This window comes from Pezoporus wallicus, unplaced genomic scaffold, assembly GCF_028554395.1.
Source record: "Pezoporus wallicus isolate ANWC-B61680 ecotype Strahan unplaced genomic scaffold, APGP_CSIRO_Pwel_v1 contig_11996, whole genome shotgun sequence".
Lineage (NCBI taxonomy): Eukaryota > Metazoa > Chordata > Aves > Psittaciformes > Psittacidae > Pezoporus > Pezoporus wallicus.
The window spans coordinates 147,256-166,829 of record NW_026641627.1 but is presented as its reverse complement, the minus strand read 5'-3'; the positions used below and the strand labels follow the sequence as shown (position 1 = coordinate 166,829).

General features: G+C 49.8%; 2 protein-coding genes across 2 annotated transcripts in view; one reads left to right on the top strand and one right to left on the bottom strand.

The window, feature by feature from the left end:
- The window catches only part of STK4 (serine/threonine kinase 4), a 279,445-nt gene that overhangs the window by 147,220 nt on the left and 112,651 nt on the right, over positions 1-19,574 (bottom strand). The window lies entirely within an intron of this gene.
- SDC4 (syndecan 4) lies at positions 1,427-18,566 on the top strand. Its single transcript, XM_057424638.1, has 5 exons — positions 1,427-1,519; positions 15,444-15,585; positions 16,512-16,564; positions 16,807-16,990; positions 18,209-18,566. The coding sequence occupies exons 1-5, from the start codon at positions 1,442-1,444 to the stop codon at positions 18,358-18,360; spliced, it is 609 nt and encodes a 202-aa protein (XP_057280621.1). The 5' UTR covers positions 1,427-1,441; the 3' UTR covers positions 18,361-18,566.

The window sequence follows — 19,574 nt, the reverse complement described above, 5'->3', positions numbered from 1 at the left end:
GTACATCACTGTCCTTAGCATAGAGGGTCATGTGCTAGAGGAGGCTCCACCACAGCCTCCTCCAGGCTGGCTCCTACCCTCACCTGGATGCATGTTGTCTGCAGACCTTATTTTAAAGCTCTGAGCAGCTCTCCTTGTCACTTTGTATTATGCCAGCCAGTCAGCTCAGAGATTCTCCTGCTCATGTGTGCAGGCATGATCGTAACAAACATCAAGGAGACCTCTTACCGCAGCTCACACCCTAGTACCTCTTCATTCCCAAAGGAACAGGCAGTTGGGAAGGCTGCTTCACCTTAGGGATCTTTTTGGATTGATTGAGGGCTGGCATGCTAAAGTGGAACAAGGGGAGGGCTGGAAGTTTTCTTGGGAGAGCTTTGTAGTACCGGGGCAGAGTTTGCATCCATCCCTACCTGGCAGTTGGGATCAATGCTCACTCTCTTTGTAGCCTGTATATTGCTTCCCTGTTAGGGAAGTCTTCCCTACAAACAAGAGCACAAGTGCAAACTGGTGTGACTGCAGAATGAATGAGAGGGCCTGACACGGTGAGTACCAGTGTGGTAGCTGGAGTGTTCCTCTGGTTGTGAAGGGGCTGCAGTGGATGTTTCAAGCAAATTCCAATGGTCAGGAATAGTTATTAATGAGAGAAGAAAACTAAAATAGTTGCACTGTGGGGATGGGTTTTTCCCTTCTTTGTCTCTGTGGGGTTTTTGTGCTTGCTACTTTCAGAGAAAACAGATGGAGCGGTTTCATTTTCCACCTCTGGCAAGACCCGAGTGATGTAACACCCCTGATAACCAGTGGTGACACCACAGCCCAAGTGGTTCTTGGTTTGGTGTGAATGTGAGACTATCACTTGTGGAGTGCTGCGAAAGTAGATGCTGTGTGCCAGCCACCCCCTTTCTTCCCCCCTTGCTTTCCTTTTCCCCCTCACTTTCCCTCTCTCCCCCCCTTTTTTTTCCTCTCCCTCTCCCTCCTCCCTTTTCCCCTTTCTTTCCCCTCCTCCCTCTTTTTCACCCCTTCCCTTTCATAGTCACGGAATGGTTTGGGTTGGAAGCACCTTGAAAGGACCCCTTCCACTGGAGCAGCTTGCTCCAAGCCCCTGTGTCCAACCTGGCCTTGAGCACTGCCAGGGATGGGGCAGCCATGTCCTTATAAAAAGTCGCTGTCCCACTCTTTCCCTTTTGCCCCTTTTCCCTCCCTTCCGCCCCCTCTTTCCCCCCCTCAGCAGTGTCGCTCCCCGCTCCCTCTCGCCGGGCCGGCTCGCAGCGCGCTGGGCAGCAGAACGGGGCGGGGGCCGCGGGCATTCCCGGCGGGGCGGGACAGGGCGGGCGCTCCGCCCAGCGGGGCTGCGCCATCCCTATAAGTGGGGCGGCGGCGGCGGGGGGCGGCCAGAGCCCGCTCTGCCCGTGGCCGTGCTGCCGTGGTCGTGCTCCTCTTCGCCATGCCGCTGCCCCGCGCCTCGCCGCTGCTCCGCGCTCTGCTGCTCGGCCTCCTCCTGCGCGCCGCTGCCGCCGAGTCGGTGAGTCCGGCCGGGAAGGGAAGGGAAGGGGTGAGGGTCAGGTCTGTCCTGCCTGCGCGCCCCGGCAGGATGGGCGCTCCGGGGCGGGGGGTCCCGCTCGGCAGCAGCATCGCTGCCGGTCCGGGAGCTGCCCCCACGCGTTCGCCCTTCTCCGGCGCAGGGGGGCAATTCCCATTCCTTCCTCCGGTTCCCTGCCTCTTTCCTGGCTCGCACGCTGCTTTCTCCGTTTGGTGCCGAAGCAGCGGTGTGTCGGCCCGGTCCTGCCCCGGGTAAAGCCCTGGCTCTAGCTCCATCGCCTGTCCCTTCTGTCCCCTGTGCGCTGGTGAGCCTCGTCCTGTCCCTTCTGTCCCCTGTGCGCTGGTGAGCCTCGTCCTGTCCTTCTGCAATCAGGGCTGGCGAGTAAGAGCAGTACAGGGTACAAGGGTATGTGATAGGAATGATCCACTCTCCATTACAGCTTTGATCTCCAACCGCTGGTCAGGAACTTAAGTCCCTTAATCCCTTTTTTATTGTGAATGTGCGATGGGTTAGATAAGTGCCTTACAGTGCTTGGGCAGGCTTTCCAGCCTTACCTGAGTTCGGCTCTGCCAGTCCCTGTTGTTTTTCTGTCTGCATTAAGCCTTCCTCGCTTCCATATGAGATTTAAAAAATGATGCATTACCATGGAGGGTTTAAGAGTCTCTTAAATATATAATGAACTGAAAGACTTTGGATGCCTGAAGCGGCAGACACGTGGGATCTTTGGGTGAAGCAGAGATTTTGGGATTCTGCCTTCCCTGCTGTTTGTTTGGGTCCATGTATCCGTTTTCTTGGTAGTGCAAACAGGGCAGATTCCCCTGCTAAAAGAGGAAAGAGCTGCTGAGATTAAGGTAACTGCAGGAAATCAGTTCTCCAAACTAGATTTAATCATCCCCATTGCTCTGTTCTGGACTGAATAGGACAGATAAGGTTCAGCTGCTCAACTGCCCTCTAAGAGGGCTGTGGGGCTGGTTGTGGAATGGGAAACTCCCACAGAGAGCATCTGTAGTAATTGTCAGCTACTCTCTGTGATGACCAGCCAGCCCAAATCCACTTTAATCTGGTGTCTTTATCCCTGCTCTTAAGCATGTGAATCGCTCGCTTGAGAACTGGCCCAAACTAGTAGGGCAAACCTTTGGGGCAGACAGCATCTGGAAGTTGCATTGACCATGTTTGGTATGAAATGCAGCTTGGTCTCCCTGGGGAGCCGAGTGGTCTGCAAGCATCGGGTTTCTGCAAAGACAACAAGTTTTGAACAGATGTATTCTGTAAACCCTTATATAGAGTTTAGACGAGTGTTTGCATCTTTTAAGCTACCTAAGGTGGAGTGTGTGCTTGAGAAGTAACACTGGTCCCCTATAAAGCCTTATCCAAACAAATGGTTTGGGTTGCGGCAGCTGGGGAGGAGTTGAGGATGACACACTGTTTGGGAGAGTTCTGCTGGCGCTCCTCCCATATTAAGTTCTTTATTTAATAGCCCTGCCAAAACGTGCAGGGCTGCACAGCATGCGGCTCTGGTGTTTCTGTGGCACAGGGTGCAGACAGGTAGCTGTTCCTTAACAAGACCAGGATTGTGTTTCTGGTGCTTATGCAAGAGCCTGGCTTTTGCGAGGGATTTGGTGCTCAGCTATTCCCCTAAGCCTGTACAAACAGAAATGCTTTGGCTCCTTTCCCCTCGCACAGCTTTCTGTGTCCATGGGATTTCTCCGCGTGAAGCAATCCTGAATGTGTAAGAGGGTGGGGAATAGTGCTGAAGTGCCGGGGTGACGTGGGTGCTCGGGCTGTGGGTGGGTTGTGTCACAACAGCTCAGGGTGAGAACATGTCTTGTTCCTGTGGGGCAGGGACTGAAGCCTGACATCTCCCGCTGGTCCCCAGCCCTCTCCGACTGGGTGCTTTAGAAAGCGCAAGGCTGTGTGGGCAAGGTGCTCCCCTGTGCTTGCACTGTGTGAGGATGGGGGTCCTACAGAAGATGCTTTAGGGGCCTGGAGATGGAGATGGGGAGAAAGCTGCTAGTGCAGCCAAGGAAGGGATCAGCAGAGCTGCTGGAGGACTCGGGGTCCTTGCTTGGGCAGAGTTGTTGAGCCTTCCTGTGCTTTTAGCATCTAAAAGTACCCTGGAAGCACAGAAGGGAAGCAAAGGATATTCCCCCCGACCGAGGAGCCTGTGAGCTGTGGGCTGGGGCTGCCTCTGCCTCTAAGCTGCAAGAGGACTGAGAGCCCTGAGCTGTGCAGTGCTCACAGGCTGCAACCTTGTTGTAGCTGTTCTACTTTTCTGCCTTGAAGTACGCAGGAGAAGTCTCTGTGCAGCACCACATTGTGTCTGTGTCCCTATAGACAGCACAAATCCAACCCAGGAGCTGCTGGCAGAAGATCGCTCAGGGATGGGGGGAGCCTTCAGTATTGTTTGTGGGCTGTGTTTGCTGGTTTAAAGCAATCATGCTTGGAGGCTGCCTGATTGGCAAAGCTGGTGTCTTGTTGATGATAGCTGTGTTTGGAAAGTAGTGCAGCATTATTAATGTTAAAACCGGTTTGGCTTGTCCTGCTGCCATTGATCCCGGAGGCCTGTTCTTTCTGCTCTTTGCCCAGTTTCTCATCTGTCCCTCCCAATCAAATCAAGACATCGCTCTGTGCACGTTTTACTTTATTTTACCTTCTAACTTGGCAAACTCACAAGGCAGATGAAGATTTAGAGCAAGCCCTTGCTTTGCTCAGCCTCCTTAAAACACAGAGTGGCAAAATTACAGTGTCTTAAGGTGATGTCCCTTAGTCATGAAGGGAAGGAACCCATGACTTCTGGTAGCCCAACCTAGAGCAGTTTGGCTGGATGAAATGCCTTTAATGTGTAGAAAGAAAAAGTCTCTCTCAACAAGAAGTGTACACCACCTGGGGTGGAAGTTCAGGGGTGCAGTGAACAAGTGCGCAGCTCTTGTGGTGGGAGTTCAGGGGCACATGGTCTTGTCTCACTCCTGTGAGCCATGGAGGCACCCACATGGTGGGACCCATCACCCCTGGGGCACAGGCAGGGAGGCTGTGCTGCTGCCCAGTCCTCATCCCAAAATGCCTGCCAGCTCCTAGGCTGGAGAGCATTTCTCTTGTGGCTCAGTTTTCCGAGCAGGTTATGCAAGAAGCGCATCAGGGCTGCACTGGTACTTTTCGGGCTCGGGATAGCAGAGGCTCATTCACTCTAGGAAGTTCAGGCTGTTAGCCAACGAGATTGCTCCTTTTCCTGCCCCTCCTGCTGTTGACTCCCAAGGCCTTGGCACTTCGTGGTCCTGCAGAATCCTGTATCCAGTCCAACAACAGTGAAAATGTTTTTTTTCCGGTGCGTCTTCCCCTCCTCTCTCCCCTCCAAGCCTCTGTTAATGGCTTTACTATTGCCTGTAGCTGTCTGAACGTTTGGGGTGGAGAGGCCATTTGCTGCTCCCAAATGCCTGAAGTGGAGTTTAATGTGACCTTGTGGTTTTCCTGTGATCACTTACTGCCTTCTCGATAAAATCCTGCCCCACTTCACCACAGGCTGCTACCTTGGCTTTCAGAGTGATGGAGAGGAGGGACCCTGGCTGCTCTGCATGCAGGTTTCAGCACAACTCCTGCAGCTACATTTAGTTTTCCTCTGACCCCTGATGCTGGTAAATGCTCTGCTGAAAGTGTGCTGGCTGCTTGAATCCACTTGCCTGCAAGTTAGCACCGAGTTGTTGCATTTTATGTGTTGTGGTGTTATTCAAGTGGCTGGATTGATGGGTTGTCTTTAAAACTATCTTTTTTTCAATTCAGTGATAATAACTAGCAATAAGGCAAGTGTGATAACTGTGGTTCTGTGGTCAGCAATATAAATGACTCATAAGATTACTCGATTGAGTTATCCTGGCAAGCTGATCCTCCAGAACCCCCCAGCTATCACTTTGGCTAGGCAAGCCAGCGTGTCTATCCTTCAAAACACTTCCTTGCTCTTGAGTTAACATTTATCCTCTTTAGCCTGCTCTCGGATGCTTGTAGCTGCATTCTCCCACTCCTCTCCATACAGCTTGTTCCTTTATGCCCTGTAACAACAGCAGGGTTGTGCTGCTTTTGCACCCTTAAACTAGCAGCTAATGCAGTTGAAACACTACAAACCCAAACCTCGCGCATGCCTGACCTCAGGGCTGGTGTTGCAGAGCATGTGTGGCTGTTTGTTTGAGCCTCGGTGGAATGCAAATGCTTTAGATTAAGGATTCAAATGGACTACACTAGAATGAGACTCTTGTGATGAGACCGGGTTTGGTGGCTCTTGAATAGACAGGGCAGCGTGGTTGAAGAGTTTTAACTTTTAATAGGCTACTGCTTGGAGGGGCTGTAAAAGATCATACATTAGTGAGTTGTTACTGCTGCGCCTCTACATTGGCTCAGGCTTCTAGTTTGGTGTTTTGCTTTGTTTTTAAGTGTGTGGTTGTCCAGTAACGCTGCCGCCTCTGCCCAGCTCTGCTGCATTGCCCTCGGCTTTGACTCGCAGTGGTCATGCTCTGAGTCAGGGTTTCTGGCACTTGCCTGGCCCCACAGCTCTGGAGACTCTGCTGTCACCTCTGAGTAACGGCCCTGGCCCCTTACCGAACACAGTGACTCAGGCTTCCGCGGAGCTGCAGCACAGAGGTGGATCCTTTCTCATGGCAGAGAGACTGTGCTCCCTTGGCACCCACTGCCTTCACTGCTGCCTTTCTAATCTGCCTGGGGTTGTGCTTATGGTGGGTAAAAAAGCCATCGGGCTCTGCTGTATAACTACTGCCAGTAGCTGAGTCGGTGTTGGCAAAGGCAGATCGGAAAATGGCCATGTCTTGAGCAGTCACCAGCTCGCTCTGGCAGTTGTGTAGCTGCTGTGTTTTCAGGCAGTTCAAAATGAGAGCTGCACGGGGGAGAGAGGGAAGCAGCAGTGTTATCTGAAATGACTGAAAGCCTTCAAAGCAAGTTGAAGGAGGGGAAAGTCTCAGAAGGGCGGGTTATATACTTAATCCTGAATCCAGAGAAAATGTCAGCGTAGGAGGGGAAAGCACACAAGATGTAGCTGTGTCCCTCTCTGTTTCTGAGGGCTGGCTGACTTCAAAAATACACTGCTTGTGAAAGTCCTATTTGTGCTGGAAATACACACTCTTGACAATTTTATCCTTAAATCCTTTGAGGCTGAGACTGTGCCTGTAAAATGCCAAAGGGCTGTTGTTAGACAAATTATTGGGATAACTTGAAAATCAAAGCAGTTAATTAAAATCTCAGAGAGACACTCCTTGGGGCAGGAAGGAGACTTGGAGACCCATAGCACAGTTATCCAAGCAGCTGGTGTCACGTCAAGCAAAAACAAGGCTGCCTCTTGCCTAAACAAATTGTCTTCTGTCAGGGAAAGCAGAGTCTGCCATGGGAAAGATCTCTTTCTTCTGATGTTGCTCTGTCTTAGCTGCTGAAGGGGAAAAGGTCTCTCCACCGCAGTTCAGCTAAACCCGTGCTGCTGTCTGCTCTAAAACTTGAATACAAAGTGATGTGGCTTTGCCCCGTTTACCTTGCTGTGAGGCTCACTCTGCCTTCTGCCCTTCAGCTGCCGTTACAGTCAAACTACAGCAATAAAAAGAAGTGTTAACGTGCATTAATGACTCTGGAAGTGCCATTGACTTGCACTGGGATCAGCCTGCACGGCACAGTAGTTATACATCTCTGTGGGTAAGGGGGAACATGGCTGGATGGAGGGTACGTGGTGTGATGGGGTGCCCCTGTGCTGGCCTGGAGAGGAGCGGGACCCATAGGTGGAGGGACAGGTCCTGGCCAGTGTGGTGCTGTGAGGGTGGCAGAAGCTGCTTTTGTGGGCTAGCGGCCCCCTTTAAAAGCAGAGAAACTGTTCCTCTGCCCCAAATGGAAGTGAAGTCTTAGTGATGTCAGGAGCTGTTGCTTGGAAGACTGTTCCCCAGTGAGATAAATATTTATTGCAAATCCACGGTGTGCAGTGGGAGCAGACTCTGGAGCCAGGATCTTTCAGGAGACTGTTTATGTGCGGGCTGTTCTTGGCGCTAATTCCAAATTTCCTGAGGCTGAGTATGAGGAGCTGGTCCTGCGCGTTGGTTACTAAACAACTTGCTAGGCCAGCCCAGCGCGGGCTTCGCAGAGCCAAGGAAGGAGTGACGAAAACAATAGCTGGGTCCCTCTGCTCCTGGTTGTGACACTGTGGGTGCAGAGATGTGGTCACAGAGGGCTGGAAAACTGCCGGCAGCTGCTCACCCTCTGCTCAGATTGGGAAGGAAGCCTGGCTGGGAGTCCAGAGCTATCCCAGAGAAGAAAATGCTCTGGGGACTGACAGGTTTCCTACAGTACAGCTGCATTATCCCCAACAGCACAAACTGTGTCTGCCGCTTTCTGGGTGCGAGCCAAGGCAATTTCTGCACAAGTTGAGAATGTCTCTGTTCAAAACGAAACAACACAACCCATGCACTGAGAACCCAGGCTCTGCTGCTGCAGCTAACTAGGAAAATCCCTGCTGTTGAGATGTTTGTTTGAATAAATGCTCACACGGGTATAGCCCGATAGCAGAGTGGTTCAGCTCCACTGTCTCAAGTGCTTTCATGCTGATAACTTCCTTTGCTACAACTTTCTGCTGGCAGCTTTGCCAACAGAGCAAAACTAAACAGCGTAACTGCTGGCAGAGCTCAACCGCCTGGGCTGAGCTTAAGTCTTTGGGCTACTATTTGTGATTAGATTAAAATGGATTGTGGGAGGGGAAGCATTTGTATGGAGCAGCTTTGGGAATCTTGACTGAACAAACAAGCTGAGATTAGCAGCATTGGGAGCCAGCTGGGAAAGGCACCCTTTGAAGTTGGGTGTCTGCCTGGCTGAATTTTGCTAACACTGGCACGAGGGAGCATAAGGATCCTGAAAATGCATGTCACGTGCTTCTTGCCAAGTGGAAATTCTGCTTGGGTACGTGCACAGGGAAGTATTGGGGTATAGCTGTTTTCTAGGAAAGGGCAGCAAGGGCAAGCCTCTCTCCAGCGTGAGGGGGAAATATGATCTTATGAAATACCCCAAGCCTGAGGTATCAGCATGAGAAAGCACCCTTTATGGAAAAGCTGCTTTGCTGGGGCCTTTGTATCCTTTTTACCTTCCATGGATGAGGATGCAGTGGAGCTTCCTGGTATAGAGTAGGGCAACTCAGTGAGTCGTGAGCTGGAAAGACTGAATTCCTTCTTTAACCTTGAATAGATTCCTCCAGCTTCTGAACTGAGCCTGGGCAGTGAAGTATATGAAATACCTATGATTAGGCTTGTAAATACCATAAAACCCCATAATCTCTTTATGAAGTAGGTGTGTGTCACTGCCTGTGACCAGGAGAACATTTCAGGGCACAAAATGTCTCTGCCACAGTTATTTTTCTTCCGAGTCACATGAGAGCTCCTGCTTTCCTCTCCTGCAGTTTCCCTTTGAGCCTTATCTTTATTTGCTTCAGGGTAAGTGATTGACAAACAGCCATCTGCAACTGCCTGCTGAGTTTTATCCCCTCTAGCTGGAGGGGAGAAGCCATGGTCCCCTTCTCTGGCTCTGTAGGTCTCTGGCACTGGGTATTGAGTGTTTAGAGCAGCTATTTTGCCACCTTTGCAGTGAACAGATCCCAGCATGTGCCTGTCTGGCAAAGAACTCAATCTTTATGGCTTTGCTCTTGGCTGATAATCAGGCAAGAGTAGTTAAACAAGAATTCGTTCCTTTGTAATCTCTGTGGCCTCCTCCTGCTTGCTTCTATGGCATGGCCTGAAAGGCACACGCACGTATGGTGTGGTCTGAAGACAGCAGTTTGTGTGTAAGCAAAATGTGAGTTAAAAGGTAACAGAGGTTTGACTTTGTAAGTGCAGGGAAACCTATTTTGAGAAGCAGAGCCCAGGGTGATCCATCCCTGCTGCAGGGGAGGCACTGGGAGAGCAGGTCCTCTCCAGAGCCTGGGATTACGGTGTGATTGTTGCAGGGATTATGGCTGCACTGCTGCCTGGAGAGCTGCTTGTGGCCACACAGCTTAAGGAATCACCCGGCTAGTGAGGGCAAGTGGGGGAATGACCCAGGCTAAGGCTATGCCAGTGCTGGGTGCGTGTTCTTGCGCACATGGGCTGCAGAGCGGGAGCACACAGGATGGTGATGTGGCTGCAGGGAGATGGATACCTGGTTGGACAGGGACTGGGGATGCTGCTCTGAAGTCAGTTTGAACTAGTGATGCTTTTAGCAGCTGAACAGTTCATCAGCCTGCACATTGCTCTCTCTAGTTAAGAAAGACCCTGTTCTTTGCCTGTGTTACTGAACACAATTAAAAGATGTATTTTTTCCTCTCTTTGGAGATAGCATGCAGCAACTGTTTTGGGGTACTGGTGATGCAGTGCTATCCCCTCCTGTCAGCCATGAGCTGCTTGCAAGCTGATCTGGACTTCTGTCCCCGATGTCCCACTTAGTCCTCTGAGGTGTTTTGGATTTACCTTCATGGCTCACTGTGATGGGAGTGCACTTGACTGTTGGAGAGGAGATGAGCAAGGCTGGCTTTGTCCAAAGCTGCTGCGCCTGTGGTCCTGCTCTAGGACTGCTTGAAAAGTGCTGAGCAAAGGCACAGTAGTATTTAACCGTGTCTGGAAGCCTCAGGGTGAGCCTGTCATGCGACTAAATACAAACATGTGCCTGGATGGGACCTGTTTAACTTCTGTCCCTTGGCACAGTGTGGGCTGCGTGTGCTGCAAGTTATGTGGGACAGACTGACCAGGAATGAGAGGAAAAATGGGACCCTCTGAGCATGGCCACCAGGAGTTGGCACAAGGGGAATTACTAATATATTTATTCTTTAACTGCAGGTGCTGTGCTGAAGGACTTAGGTGCGACCGAGAGTGCAATAGTGATATTTGCTTTGCTCTCAAGGCAAAAATATCTTTGGCATTATTATTGTATTATTATTATTATTATTTCCCTATACTGAACTGGAGCATGGAGGAAGGGAATAAAGAGTGTTTTGGGGTGAAAATACAGACCCTTCCCTTACTAGGCTGGCAGGAGCTGCCTGTGCTGGAAGCTCATGTCACTTCTAATAATATTTAATGCTTACCAAGATCTGAAGGGGGCCTACAAGGATGCTGGAGAGGGACTCTTCATCAGGGACTCTAGTGACAGGATAAGGGGCAATGGCTTCAAGCTTAAACAAGAAAGTTCAGGTTAGATATAAGGAAGAAGTTCTTTACTGTGAGGGTGGTGAGGTGCTGGTGCAGGGCGCTCAAAGAAGCGGTAAATGCTCCATCCCTGGCGGTGTTCAAGGCCAGGCTGGACAGAGCCTTGGGTGACATGGTCTAGTGTGAGTTGTCCCTACCCATGGCAGAGGGGTTGGAACTGGATGATCTTAAGGTCCTTTCCACCCGTAACTATTCTAGGATTGTAGGAGGGGTCAGAGCTGTCTGCCTTTACCTCGCTGCACACCTCCCTCCTTTGGAGGTCAGCACTGGTCTGTGCTGGCCTGTTTCCAGCACTGTATTCCTATTCTGCTTCCTTGCTTTTGGGAAGTGATTCAAGGGGTTGAGCTCACTCCTAGCTTCCTGGTTTGTCTGCTCCTGCAGGAGCTGGGTGGAAGTGAACCATATGGAAATCCCCTCTCTTGGATGTCGTGGTTTACACAGTTTTCACATCCTTGCACTGAAAAGGTCCCACTGGATTCGGTGCTCTTTGGTTCGTGACGCCGGGCAGCACGAGGGCCAGGGTTGTGGCTTTGTGAGAATGAGCCCTTAATAACCAGGCTGGGCCATGTGGGCAGCTGCCCCTGTCATACAGGAGCCCTCTCTTGTCTAATTTGTAGATGTGCATTGTGGTGGTGCGAGGTGACCTCTGTCTGTGAGAGCAGAGGCCTGGGAGCGGTATTTGGTGTAATGCTGCTCACTGGGGTGATCTGTGCCACTGTTCCCTACTACAGAGCACCTGAGAAAAGCCCCAGGAGCAGCCTGGATTTACGTGTTCCTGCAGGCTACAACGAGTTAACAGATCTGTGCCTCTGCCCCCTCTTGTGCCACCTCCCAGGCTGGCCCAGCTCCATGTGCTTTTGTCTAGGAAAGATTGACTTTCACCTTGCTCCTGTTTACTCCAGGACTTGTGTACACAGTGCTGGGGAGGGAGACAGATGCAGGAGCAAGTGCTGGGGCTCTGAAGTTTATAACACTGAAGTTATAAACTTAATAAAGATCTCCTTGCTCTGGATGCCCGAGCCTCTGTGGGCTCTGACACCCTTTGCAGTGTGCTGCCTGTGACCCTTCACAGAAACTTAATGAGCCCTGGTGTGTTTTATCAGAGACAAGGGCCAGCTGTAAAAGCCAGTTCCCTGTCTGGAGGACTTTGTCTCTGCCCCAGAGCATCATTTGGGTTGTTTTGAATGGGTTTGCAAAGGCTGTGGTGAGGACGTGTGGGCTGGGGCAGGCGAACTGCCTGGGTTTGGCATTTCCCAGAACTAGCCAGCAGCTGGGGAAATGCACACATTGAACAGAAACTTTGCTTTGCTGCCTCCATAAAAGCTTGTGCTTGCTTTAAGAAGAGGCTGTTGCTGGGGCTGTAAGCAGAGACCCCAGGAGCACCAAATGGGGTGGGCTATGGATGGAGCGCAGCAGGGCTCAGGGTGCCAGGGGTGCAGTTCCTGTGCCTGAGCTGAGCAAACAGTGTATGGCCTCATCCAGCAGTGCAGCCTTGTCCGGGCTCAAACATGGGATCTCTGTGTCCAGCTTTTCCAGGAATGGCGCTCATGGTTCATGTGCCTGACCTGCTGGGTGGCTGGCAGGGAATAAACAGATTCATTTTGCCGCTGGCAGGCAGGAAAAGCTCACCAGCATGTTGGTTAATCTCCCATTGGTGCTTACTGGGGATAAAGCTGCTTAACATGAGGGGGGGAAAGTCCTGGATCTAGACTCCTGCAGGGGAAGGTTGGTTTTGTAGAGACCCCTCCTGGATGGGAGCATATTGATCATAGGGCTCAGCTTCTGCTGCCAGGGTGAGGTGGAGCCGTGCAGTGCCCAGTCCGGCTCTCCCAGCAAGTCCCTGGCCCAGCTCCAGCGCTGGGATGACAGGAGATGGGAAGCAGACTCAGAGCAGCCGGTGCCCTTCTCCAGCTGGCAGTTACAAGAGGTGTTAAGCCGAGTGTGGCCAGAGATGACTTGGCAAGGGTTGACTGTCATCCTGCAGCAGTCTTCGGGCTTTTTCCTCTTGGCTGCTGCCTGCCAGCCAGGAGGAAGCATGGGCACCTTCGGTGGTGCTGCTTCACCTCATAGCAGGGCTGTAGGGAGGACTGAATCCTCTTGGACAGGGCTGCACTTTTAAAGCCATACTCTGGGGAGCACTTCATGTGGCGGCTTGGGAAGCCCGAAGCCCTTGTGAAAGTGCCTGTGTGCCCTCTTGCAGGTGTGTATGCAAGGAATGTGCCTGCCCCAGACCTGCCCTGTGAGCACAGTGCTCCACTGTTAACTCTTCACAGGCTCCCTAAGCCGCAGCTCCCAGTGGGAGCCTTCTCCCTAGGAAAGCATGTCCTGAAACCTGGAGGTGCCCAGCAGCCCTCTGACTTCCCTGGCAGATTAATCTGTAAAATGGGGCTTGCTGCCCACAGGAAAAGTTGCCCATATGGCTTGAGAAGCTCTTATGGCTTCCAGGAACTTCCTTGTCCTTGCACAAGAGGATGATGAAGAGTGAGCTCAGGGAACGCTCCCTTATAATCTTATTTACACTTGTGAGTCAGTCATTTCCTTGTCATGTCCTCTGGCTTGTAAACACTGTCTCCCCTTATTTTAATAGGGTTTTCTGATAGCCAAACCCGGTGTGTTCTGCAGCATACACTAATCCCCATGGCTGGCTGCCACCTCTCTGCTCACGGCTGGCCTGAGCTGATAAGGCAGCAGCTCTCCAGCCACACCGTGGCTTAGACCTGGCTTTTCTTGAGCAGCCCTTGCTCGGGCACTGGCTGGTGACTCATAATGAAGCACAGCATGAGCTGGCACAGGGGTGCAGCTCAGCATGGTGCTCTTCCCAACATGGATCTGCCCAGGCTCAGGTCTTGCAGCAAATGTGCTCCCCAGCCCTGGTACCCTAAAAGGGAATTGGGCTCTTCCTGCCCTTTGATGGAATGGCCAGAAGCTATCCTGGGAATAGCTACTGGATGCTGGCAGCAATTTTCATTGCAGGTCTGGTTTTGGCTGGGTTTCACGTATCTTGAAATGAATTTGCCTTAGGGTGAGTGATCCATAATGTTAGGAATGCCCGGTTCCAGGCTGGGAGGGGATGTCTTCCCAGCTGGCCTTCCCCAGCTCCCTTCCCACCACCCAGTGTCAGGCAGGGATCTGGGATGAGAGAGCCTCTAGGCTGTTCATTCAGTTCTCCTCCAGCAGAGTTGCTGGGGAAACCAAAGATGCCTCAATAAGCTGATGAGAAGCACATCTAGTAGCCACTGCTCCTTATGCAAAAAGAGAAACATCTTGTCCTGACCACAAGGCCTTCTTTGTGGCAAAACCAGTGAGCTGCTGGGCAAGGAGGTCAGGGCTGGGTCTGTGGGCAGAGGAGGCCTACACATGGCTTGTGCCTGATTGTTGGCCTTTGCTTGGGAGATCAATAGCAGATGTAATTCATCACTCAGTGTCACTGCTGGGCTGTGGGGTGGGCCACCCCTGGCCAGGAGGGCAGGAAGGCAGATCCCAGCCACTCCAGGGCCCACTGCTGCTTTGCTGGGGCTTGGCTGGTGCCACCCACCTCTAACTGTCCCCATGAGTCTCTGATCTTCACCCTGTGAGGCTCATGATAAGCCTGTTCATTAAGAAGAGCCATTGGATGTGCAGGAGTGTGGAGTAAAGGGATGCTTTAACAATGCTCTCTTGGGAAGACAATCCCTCTGAAGGACTTCTCAATCTTTCTGTGGGAGCAGCATGAAAAACACAGACAGTTTAGCCCATAGCTATGGGACCCATCCCACCAGTTATGCTTTTTGCCCTAGGGGAAGGGGTCAAGTCCCCCAGCATGGGGATGACTTCATGGCTGTGGAAGCATCTGGAGCTACTGGAATCTGTGGGCTGGTGTTGAGCAACCTGAGATCTCATTCGTACCTGTGGTACCCTCACTGGGGCTGGCCCCAGGGATGTGGGGTGAGGAGAAATAGTGCTGGGGAAATAGCATAAGCTTGGTGAGGGCTTGTGGCTCCTTGAAGCTCCAAGTGCACATGAGTTCTGGTGTGCAAATTGCTGTTGTGACCAAATGGCTGATTCTCTGGGAGGCTCTCCTGCTAACGTGCAGTCATCTGCCCATAGGATCATGGACTTCATTTTACAGACTTGCTTGTTTACGTGTGTTTTAAGAGGTGAGGCAGAGGAAGCTCTTCCTTCAGGCAAGTCCCTATTGACAGCAAGTGCTCTTGAACCATCACATTATATTGCACTGCAGTTCAGCTGAACTGAAAGACCAGTTTTTAACCCTTGGGTGATAAAGTAGGTTTGTTCTCAACACAAGGAGCAAGGAACTGCCTTGGTGTGAGCCTTCAATCCTATACAAAAACCTGACCTGTAGGTGCCAAGCTTTTTATCTGGGAATAGCAAGTCCTTCCAAATCCCCCCCTTACCGCAAGCTGAAGGTATTCCTTTTCCAAATGCTTTTGCTACGAACTCCTGACCAAGATCCTGCTGTGTTATTTTTGCCCTCTGAACCTGTAGGAAATTCCCCTCCCCTGCTGGCTCTCACTTCTGAGAAATTCCAGGGGAATTCAGCTATTTTTCAGGCTGATGCAGATAATGCTTTTGGTGGGGAGGTGGTTCAGCATTTAGAGTTCTTCTGATGGAAGCGATGTGCTTAGCACAGGCTCTGGAACTCCTGGCCTTTTGTGAAATGCTTCTAAGGAGTTGTCTGGTAGTTAATACTTCTCTGCCCTCACTTACAGGTGAGAGAAACAGAGACCATAGACGCCCGATGGCTTGAGTATCCTGCCTCCGGAGACTTGCCAGATGATGAAGACATTGGTGAATTCAGGCCTCACTTAACTTCTGATGAGTTAGATATAGATGAGACATCTGGGTCTGGAGGTAAGTGGGGAAGGAGAATGGGTCCTCCCTCAGCAGGTGCTGTGAAATTTCTTCCAGGAGCAGCCCATGAGTGATGTGCTAAAGGCACAGCCAGAGCTCCAGAGGGAAGGGCAGTGTCAGGTGGGGATGAGAACACCCTGTGAATCGTAGTCACTCACAGATGAGAACAGTGAAAGTGGTGTACCATAATGTTGAATCACTTGGGGAGAACAGATGGAGTCCATCCAAGCTTGTCTTGGTGCAAGTGAAAAGGCAGCTCATGAGCTGGATCTCTTTCCTGTCAAACTCCAAAGAACTTCTGAGAAACTTAAAAAATCTATTGTTGATGCAGTGCTAAAAGACTGAAAGTTAGTACCCTGGCTGAGGCCAAACAAGGTGAAGGACTAACTGTTGTTAAAGTGAACTCTCTGTGACATGCAAAGCTCCCTGCCCAAACCAGTTTCTATAGCTTCATGTCCCCTTTATGTGAACATTTGTTCTCTAAAAGGAAAGAACAAGTGCTGAAATCGGTGTCTGACATGTTCAGGCAGATCTGGTAACTCAAGGGTTGGCAAACTCCTTTAGGGGTGGGTGGTGAGAGCATTGTCCTCCATTAGCTGCAGCTTAGCAAGCTATAGCAGAGTTGCTTAGCAGGGCAGCTCCTGGTAATCTGCAGGGGGGCCGATCTGTCCAGCTGAAGACCCCTCCCATGAGAGAGGTGTTGGTTTTAAGATTGCATCTCCTGGTTTTAAGATTACATCTCATGGTCTTGTGCAATCAAAGCAATTAAATGGTAAAAGTACTAGTAGATAAGAGGGAATTACAGTCCTAGTTCTGTCTGCAGTTGCTGGTTTGCAGGAAGTGTCTGAATTCTGGAGAAATGGAATGTCATGAGAGGAAAATTTCATGTCCTTTTCACTTCCTTTTTCCTTTGTTCCCCTTTGCAGACTACTTGGACTCTGAAGATGCCATATATCTGACCACCATGGACGCTCCTGTGGTAGGTATTGCCTCTGCACGTTTTAAGCGATGTGGAGCTACCCTTGTCTGTCCATGAAGCTTTTGTGGAATACCCTTTCCCCTGCAGAACATGGCATCAAGATGACTCCACCTGCTTGAGCAGGAATAGTGTTCTCGTAATGCACTAAGCAAACTTTCTTCTCCCTGTACACCCTCCCGCTTTGAGTTGCAGGCAGGCTGGGTGCTGCTTACTGATGGGTGTGGTTTGTCTATATTCTGTAGATATCTGACAACTATATCCCTGGAGATACTGAGGGGAAGATAGAAGGGAAGGGGAAAAACACAATGGTGGACAATGAAATCATTCCAGGCAAAGCTGTACCTGTTGAAGAGAACCTGCCCAACAAGATCTCTGCAGCGAGTACAGCCAACAGCAGTATCTTTGAAAGAACAGAAGTCCTTACAGGTAATATTCCACCTTGTCCCTGATAAATCATTAATACTGTAAATCATAATGGCTGCCTGGGGAGCAGTTCCTTGTTGGTGAGGGGAGCAAAATGTGTTACTTTCATGACTGCCTGTGGCAGGGTCATTTCTGCGTTCTAGTCCTTGAACAGAAAAGCCTATTGCTTGCCTTGCTGGGATAAACAGCTTGGTTTTGAGCTGCCAGGTGACTGTTAAGCCAACAGTGCTACACAAGAACGTGGCAGCTGCTCTGCATCCAGGTACTATCACAACAGGAGGTGTATCTAGCCATAAATCAATTACATCATTTTGTATCAAATGCAGGCATTTTCTGTCTAACCTCGGCCCAAGTCCTGCCTGTTCTGATCATTGCCAGGAACCAAACAACTTCTCTAAGGGATTTAAATGCCTAGTCAGCTGTTAAAAATCTTAAGTATTTCTGTCTAGAGCAAAACCAAATGGCTGGCTTCCCCTCAGCATGGGGGACAGATCTGTCTGAAGGCACACTTCATCAAGCACTTGGCCTGGTGGTCCGAGTACAAACCTTGCACATCTTGCCAATCTGCAGCCATCCTCCCAGTCAGGAGTGCCTGGAAGAGTGGATTGCAAAGCCACCTAACAAAGCTGATTTGTTCAATGAGTAGGTGCCACAGCAAAGGATAAACTTTACTGAATTCTTGTGGCCACCCTTGGTATGAGGAGAGAGAAGACCTTGTTGGGTTTTTCGAGGGTTTGTGGTTCCTAGTTGTTGGGGTGGGTGTGAGTTATTTTTTGGAGGGAGGTGGTGGTAGTAGTGCTGTTAAATTGAAATGCAGAGTCCCCAGAGTGTGCTCACACAGGTAGTTAATAAAGCATTTCAGTCAGAGCTGTACCATTCTCCTGGTGTTGAGGCTGTTTGTGGGTTGTGGTGGGTGTTTTTGTTTTGCCTCCACACGTGGAGATGTCTTTTTGTCAAAACCTCTTTCTTGCACTGAACAGGAACATCAACACAAACTGGTTAATGTGGAGCATTATTCTGTGGTTAGATTGAAAGCAGTTTCTGGCCTCTGCCAATAACATGTCCTGTTGCAGAAAATGCCAGCACATGTGGTGACAGGCACATGGACATGCAGGCTCTGGAGGCAGTTCTGGGGGCTGGTTCTCTTGAAGCAGACTTTGGGATGTAGCTGATGGTTTATAGTTGTCCAAGACTTATTCCATGCTCTCTTTTCCTCCCCAGCTCTCATTGCAGGAGGGGCAGTGGGCCTCCTGTTTGCTGTCTTCCTGATCCTCATCTTAGTCTATCGCATGAAGAAAAAGGATGAAGGTAGTTATGACCTTGGGAAGAAACCCATCTACAAGAAAGCCCCAACAAATGAGTTCTATGCTTAAAGCTCAGCAGCACCTTGTGCCCATCAAGGGACAAACAGACTGTATGGAAACACTGTGCCCTCAGATGAGATGGGCTGAACAAATGCTCTTTTTTGGATTGAATTTCAAAGTGACTTTGAGAAAAAACAAACTTCCTACGTGACCCTTCCCATCCCACTCAGCTACCAAGGGCCCAATGAAATACAAAGAGTCTGAAAAAAAATAAACCTCAGTGTATTTTTTTCTTGTTTCTAAAGCTAGTGTAAAGAGAATCAAGATGCCAAATTTTCTGCTTGGTTTCATAGAGGGTATATAAACACAAAGCAGACTGTATGGAAGCAAACACCATGTGTTTGCATCCAATGTGCTGAGCTCAGATTGGCTGCTTCTATAGAAGATGGCTCTTTTTATAAACCTTGCTAATAGAAGTCTTGCAGCAGGCTGGTGATGTGGAGCATGTTTGTGGAGAACTATTTATGAATCTCTTACACTACAGATAATGTTGCCTTATCAGGGGAGTAAAAGGCCCATAGGGGCTTAATCCCTGAATGCCATAAAGGGCCTATGGGAATGTCTTCCCTAGGAGACTTCTGTCTCTTCCTGTCAGCCCCAGGCAAGGGTCATTAGTCCATGAAATCAGGACAGCCGGCTTTGTTTGGCTATGGGGGCACCCTTTCCTTGCCTTCAGTCTCTTACTTTTTTTTTTTTTTTTGGTAAGGATTGCTTGTAGGAGGTGTTCTTTTTAATAAAATTTTAAAGAAAATAGCCTAATTTTTATATAAAGTTTGTAGAAATAGTTTTGAAATAATAATAATAAAAAAATCTACTTTTTTAATTTCCTCAGATTTATTTTTTCATTCCCTTTGTGTTTCCTTTGGCCGGGCATTTCTCTAGAGTTGTTGTTTTATATGATTCATATTCTCAACTGAAGCAGAGCTAGCTACAGTGTGTTACAGGTTTCTTCTATTTCTATAGCAGCTACTGTAGAGGGTAAAGATATTTATGGCTTTCCCATAACTTTTTTAGGAATTGATTTTTTTTAATAGAATTATTTATAGTTTCTGAAATGGCTGCTCTTGGTTGGTAACTTTTATCCTTTTTATGTAAAACACTAATATAATGAGTCTCTGTGAAAACTATTTAAGCTTTATTCTGTGAATTTTAATTATAAACGCAAAGCAATAACTTCTAGGATTAATTTGTATGCAAAATTGGATTCATAATATGATTGAAGT

Excerpts from the sequence above, each read along its gene's own strand:
- SDC4 (XM_057424638.1), top strand. The coding sequence starts at position 1,442 with ATGCCGCTGCCCCGCGCCTCGCCGCTGCTCCGCGCTCTGCTGCTCGGC. Across the intron at positions 15,586-16,511 it reads TGAGACATCTGGGTCTGGAG|ACTACTTGGACTCTGAAGAT; the intron begins GTAAGTGGGGAA and ends TCCCCTTTGCAG. Across the intron at positions 16,991-18,208 it reads AAGAACAGAAGTCCTTACAG|CTCTCATTGCAGGAGGGGCA; the intron begins GTAATATTCCAC and ends TTTCCTCCCCAG.